Genomic DNA, 16,136 nt, shown 5'->3' with positions numbered 1-16,136 from the left:
AATACGATGCAAGGGGTTGCTGGTAAATTGGACTGGGGTTTTCAGTGAACCATATATGATACAAGAGTAGAAGGTATTTCCAGGACTAGTAAAAAGTCTTAGAAGAATTATTTAGATATTTTTATCTTCAAATCCATATCTGAGCTACACAGAAGCAGCATTCTAGATGAAGAAACAAAAGAGCAAACCACCGCAGCTTGAAACCAAATAAAAGTAGCAGAGGTGACAAATAACAACCCAGCAAAAAAACCAAAATCAACCCAATTCCAGGAGAATGGGTGTAAACCTCCTTGCAGGAGGGTAATAATTCTCCACACCCACCAGGCAAGCTCAGGCATGGGAGTTTCAGTTTGTTGGATGAAGAGAAAACACATTTGTTCTCGAGAGCACTGGGGCTGTAATTCCACTAGATGTCAGTGCCGGAGAGCTCATTTATCCCTGGGCTTGCAGGATGCCAGTCTGTATCCCCAAGCAAGGGCACAGTTGGATGCCCACTGGGACAAATATTTGCTTTTACTTAAAACCAAACCTGCTTCAACCAGTGCCGTGTCTCTCTTAAGCCTGCCCTCCTCAGTGGATCAGCTGAGGTTACCAGAGCCCAAGCACTCCTAAAGTGTATGTTCCAGGCTCCTCCTGCCACCTCTGCAACATTTGCTTTGTGAGCAGCTGGGCACTGAATTCAGCCAAGAGGAGGAAAGGACACAAAATGCAGAAGGCTCAGCAGTGCTACAGAGCACAGGCAGCTGAGGCTGAATACTGGGCCCTGAGGTAGAAGCGTAGCAGCCTTTGGCCAGCTCTGTTTTAGGCTGCCCTGAGAGCTGCTGGAAGCTGCTGTTTGTGAGTAACGTGGCAATGTGCTGCATACACCGCAGGGGAACACTGGGATGTTCTCTGGGATGCACTTTTTCAGGGCAACAACCTGATATTCACCAAGCCTTGTGTGCTGCTGCCCCTGCAACGTGCAAGGGAAGCCACAAAAAGCACAGCTCTAGCAATGCTAATGCCAGGAGCCCCCTTTGCCAGGGTCACACGGGCAGGAGCTGAAAGGTAAAGCAGAGTGCTCTTTGCTGTGGCACTAAGGAGCATCTGCAGGTTTTGGGTGACTGCTGGCACATAGCAAGCTCGTTTTAGGAGAGTAAGGACGGTCTGGAGGAGGAGTTGCAAGCTCTGGGTAACAAGCTATTAAAGTCTCAAATGTTGTGTTTGTGAAGGAGTGTCTGTTATTATCTCCTGCCATGCAGGAGAGTGAAGTGCATGCAGATTACAGTGCACTTGACAGTCCAAATGAGACTGCAGGAAACTCCTGGTGCTTAATTTAATTCTTAAGGCAGTAGTGGGGGCCACCTAGACTGCAGGACTTGATCTGGAGCATGAAACATGCAATGTGCAGCTGAAGGAAGAGCTTTCTTCAGCCAAGACCATGCAATTTATAATGAATTGGTTTTCATCAGTGACTGGCAGTTTCAGAGTTATGTATGACCTGCAGATACAATGTGTGTGGTGTATTTTATGTAGGTGCTGATATTACGTCCCACATCAAGGGGATGGGTTTCCCCAGGCTGCTTGCCAGAGCCCTGTACAGAAGAGATTAAACAAATCAGACAAAGACAAGTTGGTACCAAAAAGCATAGACATCCAAAATCACTAGTCGTTTTTGAAAGCACAGGACTGGTAGCGAACAGCACTACAGGTGATATGATCTCAGATTATCATCCCTTTTAAACACAAACAATATAAAAAATCACCAGACTGGTAGAATATGACATACTGGATGTGTTTCTAGAGGCTGCTTCAACAGGAGATCTCCAAAAAGATCTTCACAGTATTTTGACATCTTGTATTGTTGGTATTTGCTGAAAAACAGTGTGCTGGTTAATTTTTAAATATTAAAAAAAAAATCACTATTACTCAGCACAATAGAATAATACTAAGTAATGCAGACATCCCAAATTATATACTGCCCACTTTGTCTCCACTGAGAACTATTACTTTACTGTATAATTATGCTGTCAATAAAAGTCTATTATCTGACAAAGATGAATTTAAAGACCAAAAAAGTAGAATAACTCAATCTCACACAGCTAATGGAACATCCAAATATATTTCACAGCTTTATCACAGATAAAAATATTGCCATTATTAAGCTATATGAAGATAGTATATTAGCAAGTAACATTCAGTATACCTGCAATAGCTTACAGAGTTTTCAAGTACACTCAAATTACAGTATTTTAAATTATATCACCTCTCTCAGACATTGTACCATTTAAAAATTAAAAATGGGCACTACATACCTGCAGTGATTTTCAAATGAAAGAATGACAGGGTACTCTGATGTAACAAATGCTGTTTCCTTAATGGCTTGAATCACATCCTAAAAAATAAAATAACAGGATTCAAATTAGAAGAGGGGTGTGTGATACAGGTCAGAAATGAGCCCTAAGATCTGGGGACAAGAACTGTGCCCGTGCAATCTGTCAGTCTGTCACATGGGAGCAGCACCTCACTGCTGAGGAGGGGAGGGTGCCCTGCACGGATTCTTGCCCATGGGTTCTTCTGGGGCTCACTGCCAGGTGTAGAGGTCAGGCACTTACCTTGAAAAGAATGTCTGTACACATTGCTTTTCCATGTGTTATTATTGGTTCCTGGTCTTCACCTTTGCCATCCCAACAGTCCAGCTCCACACACCTAGAAATCCAAGAAAAATGATGTCAGCTTTTTCATTCCAGGTGAGCTACTTGGGATAGATCCTGAATAACGATGGTCAGAGCAGTAAGTTACAAAGCAGTTCTAGGCATTACACAGTCCTTTCTAAGCTGTACAGATGTAATTTCAGACTCCTTCTACGAGTCTGGATATTCTACCTTACAGCACCTGTGGGTCAATGTATTTACATCTGGACAATAATGCCTTCAGCGTGAAAACACTCTTCGGATTCTCAGGTTAGTATGTCAAGAAATTATGCAGGATATCATAAACTGATTCTCATTTACAAATAAACTTCTTAATTATAAAGCAGAAAGCTGTCTGAAATTCTTCAGTTGTCATTTTGAGATCTAACTTCTATTTCCTTTCTCACAAACTCTCTCTTTGTATCAATTTCTATATTGCGCTGCTTTTCAAGGTTTTTCATGAGAAAAATAAGAGTCTTAAATAAATGTGTTTTCATTTACCACACTAACATATTTATACACTCAATTATACAATATATCATCACCAAGGTATATTACGTAGGTTTAAAGTATCAGATTCACAAATATTAAAGGGTGTTATCTCCTGCTTCCAACCTGCATCCAGCCAAAAGCACTTGTCTGTACATCTCCACTGAAGACTTGCCACCAAACTGCCTGCCTGTTAAATAGGTATTGTGAGAGGAACTGATGAAATAATGAGCCAAAGGATGGTCCATCTCTTGATATAATTCCAAACGGTCTAAGAAAACTGGGGCATTTTCATCTGACATCAAGTATCTGCAAAACCCATCGCTGGATATGACACCTAGAAGGAAGAAGGTATGGTAAATTATTCCCAGATATTCAGAGTGGATAGGAATCAAACTGTCTCACAGAGCAGGAATCCCAGCACAAAAACTGTGTTTACACAGGCTTCTGCAAGCAGACAGAAGTTCTGCCCATCCACCACTCCAAGCTGACCCTGGTGCAAAATGTGCCATTTTGTTCCCAGATAACAAAAGAAAAAATCGGGTGTTCACCAGCTCAGAACCTGAGGTCCAGCACTCACCATTAGCAGACCTAAGGCACCAAGAGGATGTGAAGAAGGCAAACAAGTAGTGACATCTCCTCAGAGAACTCCCAACAATTTTGGTCTCTGGGACTTTCTGAATCAGAAATCCTGAGCTTGCATGTACCAGCCTTCTACAGCACTTTCCTCCCCTCCTTCATGGTTAGTCCTGCCCTGACTGTGCTACATCACTGCTAATCAGCTCGCAGCATGTGCAGAGACTGTTCTCCACTGACAAAAACGTGTGGATGTGTACCTGAAAATGTCTGCACAGGTTCATTTGCAAAATATCAGGTTGGAAATACAAGTTTATACCTTTATAAATTAAAAGCAATTCACTTCTACAGTGAACATGGCACACCTAGTAATTCAGAGGACAGAATCCATAACACCTTTCTCTTATTTCTCTGCTGTTCTATGCTTCAATAAAGTATAAAAAATGTAAGGTAATGGATAATTTTTAATGAAGCCAAATAATCAGTACAGCAGTATCAGTTTTGAAGTGGCCAAGAGTCTGAAGAATGATCTGGGGTAGGGAAGAAGGGATTACTCACAAAGAGCTGCTGCAGAGAATGGTTATCTGGCACTAGTTTGGAGGCTGCTTTCCCTGAAGTCATTTATGAATACTCAGCTATTGTCAAGGGACAGGCTGCAGCAGTCCTATTTTATTTTCTTTAAGACTACTTTTCTCTTATACAGAGAAATGGAGTGATCCAAGTTTTCATTCTAATCCTAACTTCCTGAAAAAATCCTCAACTGGAGCTTACATTTTCTGCGCTTGGAGTCAGCCAGAGGTGAACTGTCGTGGGATGTCTTATTCAAATCCTCTCAGCTGATTCTGAGTATGGAAAAAGGGGGGGGGGGGGGGAAAAGGGGGGTAAAAGGGAATTTTCAACTTGAAGAATGGTTTTATTTTGTTATCACCAAGAACTTAAAAGCAGCAGCACAGTAAAATCTTAGATGATACGTATTTCTAGTGCATCATCTTGTGGAAAAATGTCACATCTGGACAGCTGTTCTAGAAAAACTATAGCTGAGACTTCAGCAGCTTAACAGAGCTCTGTTGTGTTCTGGGATAAAATCTGCATCAGTGAATATGATCCCTGGAGGAACATTGTGAGAGGACACTGCTGCTGTTCTCTTGCTACTCTCCATAACCCTACCCCTGCAGGAGGTTTACCACATTTATTAAAAACCTTGTTAGAAAGAAAAATCAAAGAATGAATCTAAATAAATAGCCAAGATTGAATTATTTTCTTTTCTAGTTTCAGATTAATTTCCACCCTCATAAAATATGTTTTTGTATCTTCCATCCTTAACAGGTGGTAGCTGTGTTTCCTCATTGTGGAAAATGTGTAAAATACACTGGCACCAATAAGAATCAAAGATGAGTGTCCTTAAAAATTATAAATAAAAAAGGATAGAGCTGACTAATATCTAGTAATTAATACTTGGAGCATTCTACTCCATGCAGAGAGGAAGAGAAACAAGCTTGTGAGTGGAAAATCCCCATAACATTTATAAATGTCTCCTAGACAAGAGAAATATCTCCTCTGTCCCAGTTGATTCCTGCAAAATCCATCTTTTCACAGAACCAAAAGAGGAATCTATTAATCTGGTGCACAACACAGTGTCTCTTCCCCTAAAAGTTTAGTTAAAAGGACTGAAGGACTATAAGGAGTGGGGAAAGCTACAAATCCAGCTGCAGAGATATCTCCTAAGTTTATAGGCCTGTGTCAAGACCTGGGATCATGAAGCAACATAAAATCACACAGGGAACCCAACAGGGCTCAGTGCTGAGCCAGGCTTAACTGAGGCAGGTTTAGACATTGCCTCCTTCTGTTCTCTGCTTTGCACACCCTGCAGCAGCAGTGGCAGCACGAGTGGATGGGTAAAAGCTTCTCCAGTGCTACCTTGATATATTCCCCTAACTGTCTGGTGACAGAGGAATCCTGTTAAGATGCCTACAGGCTTTGCAAAGCTGCAGTCTCCTCTCTGCTTGCTACGACAACAGCAACTTCCAGCAAAAAGGGCAGGGAGGACAGATGGGGAAAGCAATATTTTTAATTTCTGCAGCTGATCCCAGCACAGCTGCTTCAGCAAAATGGGTAAGAACTGGGAACTAAGTTCAGCCACTGACACCTCCAACACTCCCAGCAGTCAGGACATGAGCAGTCCAAGAATGGCTTGCAGACACTTCCTGAAATCTTGCTTGGAGAGAACATTTTTATACTCACCCACATAAAACACCCTGTTTTAAGCCAGGCTGCTGCCCTCAAGCACTATAGAGGTTACATTATAAGAAGGCAGATGCACATCCAAGGGTGTGGACATGGCAATTTTTCTTTATTCTTTGTTTTTACACAATATCTGTACAGCTTTGCAGTCTCTCTCAGAGCTTGGCCACAGCCACATGCAGGTTGCCTTGTTCTGCATTTACTCGTTCCCAGCCTCTCACATTTTGTATCAGCATGGCTGCCTTTGTAGCCACACTCTAACCTGGACCAGGGAAATAGTCCTAAAAAAAAAACCACACTGATTTTGAGGGGGAGATATTTTTCCTGATCTAGTTCACTGGGTACCACACGAGTGCTTTGCCCCCAGACCATAAGGACTATAAAGCTCCCTTTTAAAAGCCTGGATGCTTCAGAACAAGCTCCCCAAATGCCTAAACCCAGTGAATACTGAATTCCCTTCCCCATTTACCTTTTCTCTTCAAGTCTTCATCTGGCTCGTATGTCTCAATTATCTGCATTGCTCTTTTTGTGTCATAAAAGGGAAATAAAATTTCATTGAGCCGAGGATCTCGTTGATGCTAAGGTTAGAAAACAACGGAATTCAGCAAAATAATATAGTGCATGGTTATCATCCAAGAGCATTTCATTACTGCAGATGAGAAAGAAAGAAGTGGATATTTAAAAAGAAAAAAAAAAGCAGCCCTAAAACTTACAAATTGTTTTAACAGTAATTTCAGCTTTAGGTAGAAAACAAAGCTTATCTTTCATAAGAAACCTGGGTAGTTTAATCACAAAAATATTTCAAAAAAACCACTCCAGTGCCATCATACAACTGGTCTTACTCTTGCTTGTTCATCAAAATAATGACTGCACATGGCACACGTGCAAATGAAATGTTTGAAAATAAATAGCTAAATCTCTCTTCTTTGTAAATTCTCTCTCCAATCTTTTTGGTAGGACTTGTAAACGACAGACTTGACTGATGGCACTGTAATCACCTCTGGAAAAAATGCATATCTTACACATTATCTACAGCTAAAGCAAAAAGTAAAAGTAAAATAAAGCTATATTTTAAATGAAGAATTTTAAATCTGAGTTTAGAAATAAGTACTGATGATTACTTGTGAATTGTGGAAACATCATGTTTTTAACTATTCAAAAACCAGCACAGGTTCTTAGAAGAAATATGCAAAAGAATTTCACAGTATCATCTCTTCAATTGAATTTATAATTTAATATCTAAAATAATTTAAAATATTAGGATTTAATAATAGATGCAATACTTAGCTACAATTTAGCAGTGATTTCTAAAACACTAATAAAATACAGAGGTTTTATGTTTTCCCTCAGAAGTGTGCTATGTAACTTTGCTTTTTCTCCATGCTGGATTAGAGCTGCACATTGTGCGCCTGATTCTCCATTAAAAGAAAATTAAAACAAGAATTGAACAGAATAGTGGCATGTAAGCAGATGCAATAAAACAAAGAAATAAGTATGACTGTGAAAACACTCTTTTACCCCAGTAGGTGCACAGTTTTCAAGATTTCGCTTAAGCAGAATTCAGAAACGTAACAGGCCGCCCCCACATTGGATCAATAATTTGGAGTGGGGAGGATGGTATTGATATGGCTCACACAGCACTACCAGCATTTGCTGTAATTCCTTATGTGTAAATTTTTTGACTTTTTTCACAAGGAAAAAGAATATCCAATCAAAAATAAGCACTTTGTCTCTTTTTTTGCAACACTGGTGCTTTGTTAACTCCAAGAAATTACAACCAATGCCAATTCAATCATGCACTTAAGGAGGGATCTCTCAAGTACTGCTACTGGCAGTCTGCAGCATCTAAAACACAGCAGGTTCATTCAGTACAGATCAGTGTTGGGATAACTAAGGAAAACTCAGATGAAATATGATATGGGAGCAGAGGGATGCAGGACATAACTGGCTAAGCAGCACACAACAGCAGCACAACACTGGCATGCAACGGTTCGCTCTACTTGTGACAAGTGACAAGCTTTACACCATTAGCGACAATGCACCATTTCCAAAAATTGTAAGAAATAATAGGGAAGGTTCTTAAGAAAAATGCTCTTTCCCACCCTCTTTCTTCTACAGTTAGTCATAAAAAACCAGAAGAAATTAAATGGGATAAAGCAAAAAATCTCCTCTTGAGAAAGAGTCTCAGAGTTATCAGAAGGAGCTAAGAGCAAAATAGTCTTCTAGTAGCCATGACCATGGCTCATTATCAATTTTCCACTTGAACAAAAGCATATCTTTATGTTCACTTAGCTTAAAAAATAAAGTAAAATTGACAAGTGATAAAGATTTACTTAAAAAAAACCCCAAAGTAAGAATGTTTGCTAGTATCCCTTGAGGAAACATTCTGTACCTCTGGGTTTGGTGGTACGGCATATTTGTAACACAAAAGCTGACCAAAGTCAAAAGCATGAAGGTTTATCTAGAAAGACAACATGCCCAGGACTAACTGTGTGTGTCCAACAGTGTTGTATTTGATTGTTGTAGTTACCACACTAGACAGGACACCCTTACACTACACATTCTTTAACCATATGAGGGTGAACTGACTAAAAAGTAAGAATTCCTGTATGGTTCTGCAAAGAAAGATCCTCCCCAGCCTGGCCTCCAGCCTCCCCCTGCAGTGGGTACAAACTGAGACACAAAGCAGTTAATAATGTGCTGAAACCAATTTTGCCCCTTGAATTTGCCCTGTGCAGTGGTGAGAAGGGAGTCCTTCTGTGGAGATGAAAAACAGGGAGATAGAAAGAGTAAATGGGAAGGAGGGAGGAAGAACAAGCCAGTGGAAGACAGAGAGAGAGGAAGAGCAAGGAAGTGGGAAAGAGGGGATAGGAAAGGATCTCCCCACACCTCCTCCCCAGAAGAAAGGATTAGTCCTGGTCAGAATACTGAATTTCTATTTTGACTGTTACTTGCCTTATTATTATTTTATTGCTGTAAAAGAACGTCAGGAACAAATCTCTACAGTAGTAATTTCAGTTACTTTTCTACTACCTTTTATTTTTTCAAAATTTAACTTTAAAAGTAGAAGACCTAGACATAATACTCAGTGTCTGCCAATAATTAAATTTCTAAAAACTTCCCAGAAGCTTTAATACTGACACACAATTAAATCAGCTGTCAGACAACAGCATTTAGAAGTCAAATAGAGACAGGAGTTTGGAAAAACTCCAGGAAAGCCACTCACTCTCCTCTCATATCCAGTAACATATCCTCATGCTCCCTTAAAAACCCATAACACTTGGAGCTTCTGCAGCATGCCTTGGAGGTTACTTCAGAATAATTTAAGTTAAAGAGTCTCATGAAGAATTTCTCTGCCAAGTAACTCCTCTCTCCTATGCAATGATAATAATCTTTTTATATTTTCCAGCATTAAACACCACTGCTAATTGCAGTGTTGGCCAGCTGTCAAGGGGACAGAAACAATCACTTCAGGAGGGAGGCTGTGGGTCATTTCGTGCCTTTCAAATCATGACTGAAAGTTTAAACTCTATCTGGAGACCAAAAGTCCTCCAGCACAGAGCAAAGGCATTGGTTTCAGTCATTAGAATGAATGTCCTACTCTGTAAAAAACATTTGGCTGATTTTTCCCAGCTCTGGTCACCAACTAAAGGGCCAACCACAAGATTTCCAAAGGCAAAACGTATCGTGTCGATAGGAAGGCAGCCAGCAAGATGCATCTTTCTCCAATACTTACTATAAAATAAGGCTTCTAATTCCATAGAAAGAACTGTTCAAATCACACAAAACTTAGAGCACAACTCAATTTTAACTTTTTAATCAGTTACTGGAGGTAAAAGAATGTCTCAGAGTAATAAGATTAAGCATGAGCTCAAATTTGCTAGCAGATATGAACTAAAGGCCCAAGTGTGTAACCATTAGTGCTGAAGCTGTTTATCTTCTCACTGTCTTTTCTTTTGAATACTCCTCCTACAAGTAATTCAAGTTTAGTGCTAGTGAAGAGCAAGGCACACATTCCCTATGAAAAATAAAATTATCTTCTAAATGTGATATATGGGGAACTCACTGCTTGAATCTTCACACGGTAGTATCCAATACATAAATATATACAAAATTGATTTGTAACTAGTAAAACAATGTTAGATTGAGATATTTTTTGGTAATGCACCCAAAAACATCACATAGTGAGGTCAGCAGCTTTCCATGTTCCAGATGACAGGAATCTACTGGTACAAAACCAAGTAGAATGTGCCTATTTTCCACATGTGTGTTCTTGTCAAAGCCACACAGTGCATTTATCTCTGCAATTCTGAATGAGTGAACCTTCTATAACTTATGTGCTTTAGGAATAGAAAAAAAAAAGCAACTCCACTCTGTTTATTGAACTACTTCACACACTCACGATGCTTCTAAGAAATACTAAATACTTCTGCCAAAAAGTGTATTCTGGAAATACAGTAATAAAAATATCTCCTCTTATTCTGCACACATAGCATTGTAAAAATCATATACAAACTCTTAAAACTTCCTCTTAGCTCTCAGATTTGTACCAGATTGAAATACTGCTGCTGAGAAGAATCAAACCACTGTTTATAAAAAGCCCACTTCAGTTTTTCTTTAATGAGAAAGACAGCAGATACATTTAGATGGGGCCTACAGGTAAAAATAATTGCTTTTAATAAAACACTGGGTATATTTTAGTTGAAACTGCATCGAACGTTTAACAGCATAAAATGTATAAAACATACATAACACACAACATAACACACCAGCAAGTAATCAACAGATGCAAACTGCAAAGCCAACATGTAGAAAGCAGGACAACATACAAGGTCGGAGCTGATTTTTGCACCTGGATGTTACCAAAATGGAAAGATCAGCGGATCAAAAGCACAGCAAATAATGGCAGGATTCATGCAATGGAAAGATTGGAAGAAGCAAGCCACTGCAGACAGACTTGTATGGTAGTTAATGTATGAAAAAGCTTACTTCATTTAGAAAGCTCACTAATTGGTCTACCGTTAAATAATCAGTTTTGTCTCCATTGCTGAAAAGAAATTTATTAGAGAATGTAAGTTTTTATACACGATGCTACAGTAGGTATGATTTACATGTTGACATTGTTGATACTTTTAAAACCACCTACTTTTCTACTTGAAGTAGCTCTATAATCTCAAACTGAACAGTCACATAAAACATACTAACAGTCTAAGCTTGGCACAGTATAACTCCCATAACATATATATTCCTATAACTTAACAAACATTACTTCATAAAACAACATGTAAGTCCTCCAGCTGAGAATAAATTGAGTGAGGAAACTTCTTGAACTTCAAATTTCTTATTTAATTTAATTAGTTCACATACTGTGTTAATCACCTAAAGGAGCAAGTTAAAAATTACAGTAGTTAGTAAAGCCAATGCAAAAAAAAAAAAAGTTCCAGGTGCTTCCTCTAACTCATGTAAAAGTTGCTCTGAAATACAGAGTGAACTTTTACATTAACAGTCTGAGAGGGAAGGAAGGGGAAAAACATAGACTTGAGCTTGTCTTAAAGTACTGTTGATGCTACTAGAATTCAAGGTTAGGTAAATTTTACAGTGTTCTGTCGCTATTAGATATGGACTAAAAATACAGCAAAATGTCTTTAAAGCAAGATTAAATTAAATTTGAACTTACATCTTCTTAAAGAGATCCTCTATGTCAGTTCGGGGACAAATCTTTTGGGTGAGCTCATAAAATTTCTCGTAAGTAAATGCTGCAGGCTCGATTTCATCATTCTGCAACAAAATGCAAAGGTACATTTATCCAGAAAAGAGAGCTTATCTGCTCTTTTCCCAAGAGAATATCTCATATCAGAAAAAGCAATCGAGAACTGGTTTAAGCTCTTTACCTGGTATAGATTTACCCGGTTTCTTCTGTACTTTCTGAAAGCAGTTCTTAATTCATCTTTATCATAAATCTGTTTGATGTGCTTGTATTCTAACCTCACAGTAACATTAATTCTACATAAGCATAGGGATGGAAAACAGTCTGTTTTATTTCTGAGGAGTAAAAAAAAAAACCCAAAACGTTCAAAATATTGTACAAATTTCAGAATACTTATATTGAAGCCAAGGAACACTGAGATGAAGTCCCAGGTTTGGTTCAATGGTTTTAAAAAGCTGGGCAGTTCTCATACAGGGGTATGTAAAACTTCCATGAGGAATGAAGTGCATGGATAACATATTCAGTGTCATGTCCTCCTCTGGACAAGATAATTACTATAGGAGTGAGGAAAAAATCTCATCTCAGGTGCCAGACATTCATGTATTTCTGTGCTGGGGATTCGTGTCTTTCTACACCCCACCTCCCTGGGTGGAGATTGCAGCCTCACCAGGGGGTTGCTGCAGTCAGGCTAAGAAGGGCTGGAGTCTCCAACATGAAAGAAGAGAGACTGGGGGGGGTGTAAAGCCAAAAAAACTATCTGCAACCATCACCAGCCATCACCTCTTGGGGGCTCCTGTTGTGAGTGGGGCAGAGCTGGAGAGCAGCTCTCCAAAGGACAGGAGCAAAGAACAGCAGGAGTCCAAAAAATTCAACAAAAAAGACATTACATGTATATTTTGTGCTCATACACTTTGCATAAATGAACAAAAGGTAATCCGTGAGAGAAAATAAGGGAAGCCTCATCTAAGAGATTTAAGGACCACTGTGTCATACAGATTTTAACTACATTTTGGCTTCAGTAAACAACATACAGTGATTAGTAAGTTACTCATGAACAACAGGCATGGTTTTTTGTGATGCAAATGACTTAGATTACAGCTACAAATGTGATTGAGTCATCAGTTTATTAGTATACAAAAACAGTTATTCAAAACCACTAAATACCTTTCCACTGGGAAGACCTAATTCCTTAAGTGCCTGAAAGATGACTTTTTCTGTTTTACCTGATGCAAAGGTTCTGGTAATGCTGAAACAAAAAACAGTGGAGAGAAAAAAAAAAAGGGAAATGTTAGTCACTTTTTAAACAATCAGTTCTCCCTCTCTTGCTTTTACTGCCAACATTTTGCTCTGGCTTCAGCTGATGAATGTAAGTATCTTCCAAGTACTCCTGTAGTTGAAGAAGTGCTCTAAGCTTCACAGAGCAGCCCTGCTCTGCCTGCAAGTCAGTCATTAGAAAATACATCAAAATAATGAACTGCAAAAAGAACAAAAGAGGGTTTTTTTCAATATGCTGGACACGGAGCCATGCAAAGCATTCTTCTGTTTGCTCTTTTAAACTGTGTGCCTAGGTAAATGACTGTGTTTAAACAGCAGCACATTCTACAAGTGAGGGGACTCATGTCTCCAGTCACTCCTGATTGTGGTGACCTCCCCTCTGTTCCAAGCACTGACCTGTGCCTTCCAGGTCACACATACGATCAGTGTGGACTGTTCTCAATTGCAGCTTCCTTCCTCTGACCTTTTCAAGGAGTGGTTGGTGTCAAATCCCATTCCAGCTGCAGTGCCCACTCCTCCCTCTGGAGGCTCCCTCACCTCGCAGCCATTGAGAATATCCACACAAATCCTCTGGGCAGATCTCAGCTGCCACTGAAATATTTCCACCAAACTGATTACCATCCTACTCCTTCCTGAAAGCAGAGGTGATTTCACCACACATCCGAGTGACAGACCGGTTTCTCTTGGAATGTCATAAATTCCCCAGAGTGTAGCTGTTTGGTGTGACTAATGTGGAAGCCTTTGGCCTATTTCTGTTTCTATTTGAGATGAGTTTGAATAACCTCTGACTTTGGAAATGTAGATCCAAACTTGACAGCTCTCCTGGCTTCTGTTTAGGGTCTAAGCTACAATGACATGCCCCACAACCCCTTGATTTTAGTGTCTCAGCCTGGAGAGGAAAACTCCATTCTGTCTCCAAAATCTATTTGTAATGCTAATAAAAACTGTACATTGGGAAAGACTCCCTGGCTGCTGATAAGAATATGTTGCTCTTTATCATCAAGTGAGACAAACATTTGCTGAGACTTTTAGTTAATCTCATGCATAAGAAATAATTTCACATGGAGAGAGGTGGGAAAGAAACTGTTGCTGTTATTTGTTGCCATAGCAATTCACAGTTGTTTCACCCTCCAAAACACTCTAAACTGCCTATGTAAATATTTTCATACTAAAAAAAAATTAGGACCAGGAAGTGAAATATTCAATTGACAAAATAGTATTTTAACAAATCTTAGCCAATTTTTTTTTCTTACTGGGTTCTTACAATGGTTAGATCTCTATGTGCCTATTTGATTTTCCAAAGCTGATAAGTACCAAGATATTTTCACTAAAATGTAGACAGAGTTTAACTTTAGGCATTTGTTTTTAAAAAAAAATCTCAGGCATCTATTTTTCTGCTAATTCTAAAATAGAGTAATGTCAGCTCTACAATTTACAACCTATTTCCAGCCTTATAAAAAATTCTACGTCTGCTCTAATGAATCCAGCTCCAGTAATAAATGTCCTGTAAAGCATGTAATATTGGTGTAAGTAATTAATCAGAAGCTGTATGCCAAGATTCCATGGCTGCAGGGAACTTATTTTTGATGCCAAACTACTTTTTTATTTCATAAAAGATGACAGCAAACATAGCAATAATTTGCAATGAGAGCAGCAGTGTAGAAAAGATTGCATGAATCAAAAAAGACTGTAAAAATACAGTGTGATGCTTTCATTTTGCTAAGGCTGTAGGAAATAAAACTGCTTTGCCCTCTATCAGAAGAGACTTAATCTGAGCAGATTCATCTTGTTGTACATCTACAGGTGTTTACTCCTCATGTCCTACAGGGCTTTGGGTAACATGTCAATGTACTTCCTCATAAATATTTAAAATAATTCCCAACTCTGGAACTGAGGAGTACAAATGTATCGTGCTTGTTGATGGATTAAATAACTTGGTTTCTTCAGACCTTCACCACTTTCCAACCATTACTTCAAAAATCAAGCCAACACAAATTGTTGAAATCAATCTTCTACCGTGGCTCCAACTTATTTATCAGCTTGGCTTGAACTGGAAGGACCCCTGCCTACACTGTACAAGAAATTCTCTATCTTTGATTTCCAACCAACATGGAAATATTGAAACAGATCCCTTCCAGGTACTCTGCAGTAATCAATAGGAAACATACTTACAAAAAAACTCTACTTGCAAATTAACTTAACTGCTGTAAAACAGATTTAAGCCTCATTTGTCATAGTTTAGCTTTGTCTTCTTTTTTTTTTTTTGTATACATATTTTCACAGTTAGAAGCTGTATTTGCTTAAATCCTTTTAAATGTAGTTATACAAAGAGATAAGCATAAATTGAGCAGAGCTAATTTCTAAACAGGCCCTTGCTGAGCAGGTGCAACTTGCACATGTAGAAAATCCATTTTCTGCCAAGAGAAAGCTGCAGAAACCAAGTGGATTTTTTTTTTTAACAAACGTTGACCTTTTTAGTCATCACTTACAGCAGCATTAAAATCTGAAAATACAAAATATCTTACAAATGCCCTGTCCTCGTAAGGCTGTAGATGTAATTCTAGACTCAGACTGCTAAAACTTATTAGAGCCCAAAAGGCAAAACTGCTACTCTCCTAAGGTTTTCACATTGCTAACTGCCAGAACTTCTTCTCTCTCAGATGCAGTAGCTTGGTAGCAACAGTTATATGCCCCAGAGTACATTAAAAAATCCAAACTAGTTGAGAAAAATCTTTGTGACTTTGCAACTTCCAGCTGTCCCAAGGAGGAGTCATGAACATTTATGCCGTTCACCACCAAGGGCTCAGGGATTTTCACCTTCCCGAGGCTCGTTGTTCCCTATGACCACGTGCTGGTTGCAAAAATATGTTTTAAACTTCAGAAATGCAAGGAGCTCTGATCCTGCAAGTGAGATTTTTTTTTTCCCCTCAGTGTTTTACTGCAGTTCTGTGTAAAAACAACTACAGGTGGATATTGTGATACATTCCTACAGTTGAACAGAACTGCTGGGTATCCTGTTTCTGAGACAGAAACCTTCCTTCCCCTCTGTGTCCCCAGAGCTACAGCAACTGCTGCAGGAGTCCCTGAGCATCAGCAGGAGGTGGAGGTTGAAGAAACAGGGCTGTCTAGACAACACTGGATTTAAAAACAGGTAAAAGGGAAGGGTCAGTTGGAGG

At 39.2% G+C, this 16,136-nt stretch overlaps 1 protein-coding gene across 7 annotated transcripts in view; it reads right to left on the bottom strand.

Annotated features, from left to right (window-relative positions):
* Positions 1–16,136, bottom strand: part of PLCB4 (phospholipase C beta 4) — a 188,133-nt gene that overhangs the window by 52,687 nt on the left and 119,310 nt on the right. For all 7 annotated transcript variants that reach the window (XM_027653842.1, XM_027653845.1, XM_027653844.1 and 4 more), the window contains 8 exons: positions 12,850–12,931; positions 11,656–11,756; positions 10,968–11,025; positions 6,448–6,556; positions 3,288–3,498; positions 2,595–2,688; positions 2,295–2,374; positions 1,769–1,853 (listed from right to left, as the gene is read on the bottom strand). In XM_027653842.1, coding sequence (XP_027509643.1) covers positions 1,769–1,853; positions 2,295–2,374; positions 2,595–2,688; positions 3,288–3,498; positions 6,448–6,556; positions 10,968–11,025; positions 11,656–11,756; positions 12,850–12,931 — 820 coding nt within the window. The remainder of the gene's footprint in view (positions 1–1,768; positions 1,854–2,294; positions 2,375–2,594; positions 2,689–3,287; positions 3,499–6,447; positions 6,557–10,967; positions 11,026–11,655; positions 11,757–12,849; positions 12,932–16,136) is intronic.

This window comes from Corapipo altera, unplaced genomic scaffold (assembly GCF_003945725.1).
Source record: "Corapipo altera isolate COAL_440 unplaced genomic scaffold, ASM394572v1 70, whole genome shotgun sequence".
NCBI lineage: Eukaryota > Metazoa > Chordata > Aves > Passeriformes > Pipridae > Corapipo > Corapipo altera.
This window is presented reverse-complemented; position numbering and strand designations above follow the sequence as displayed.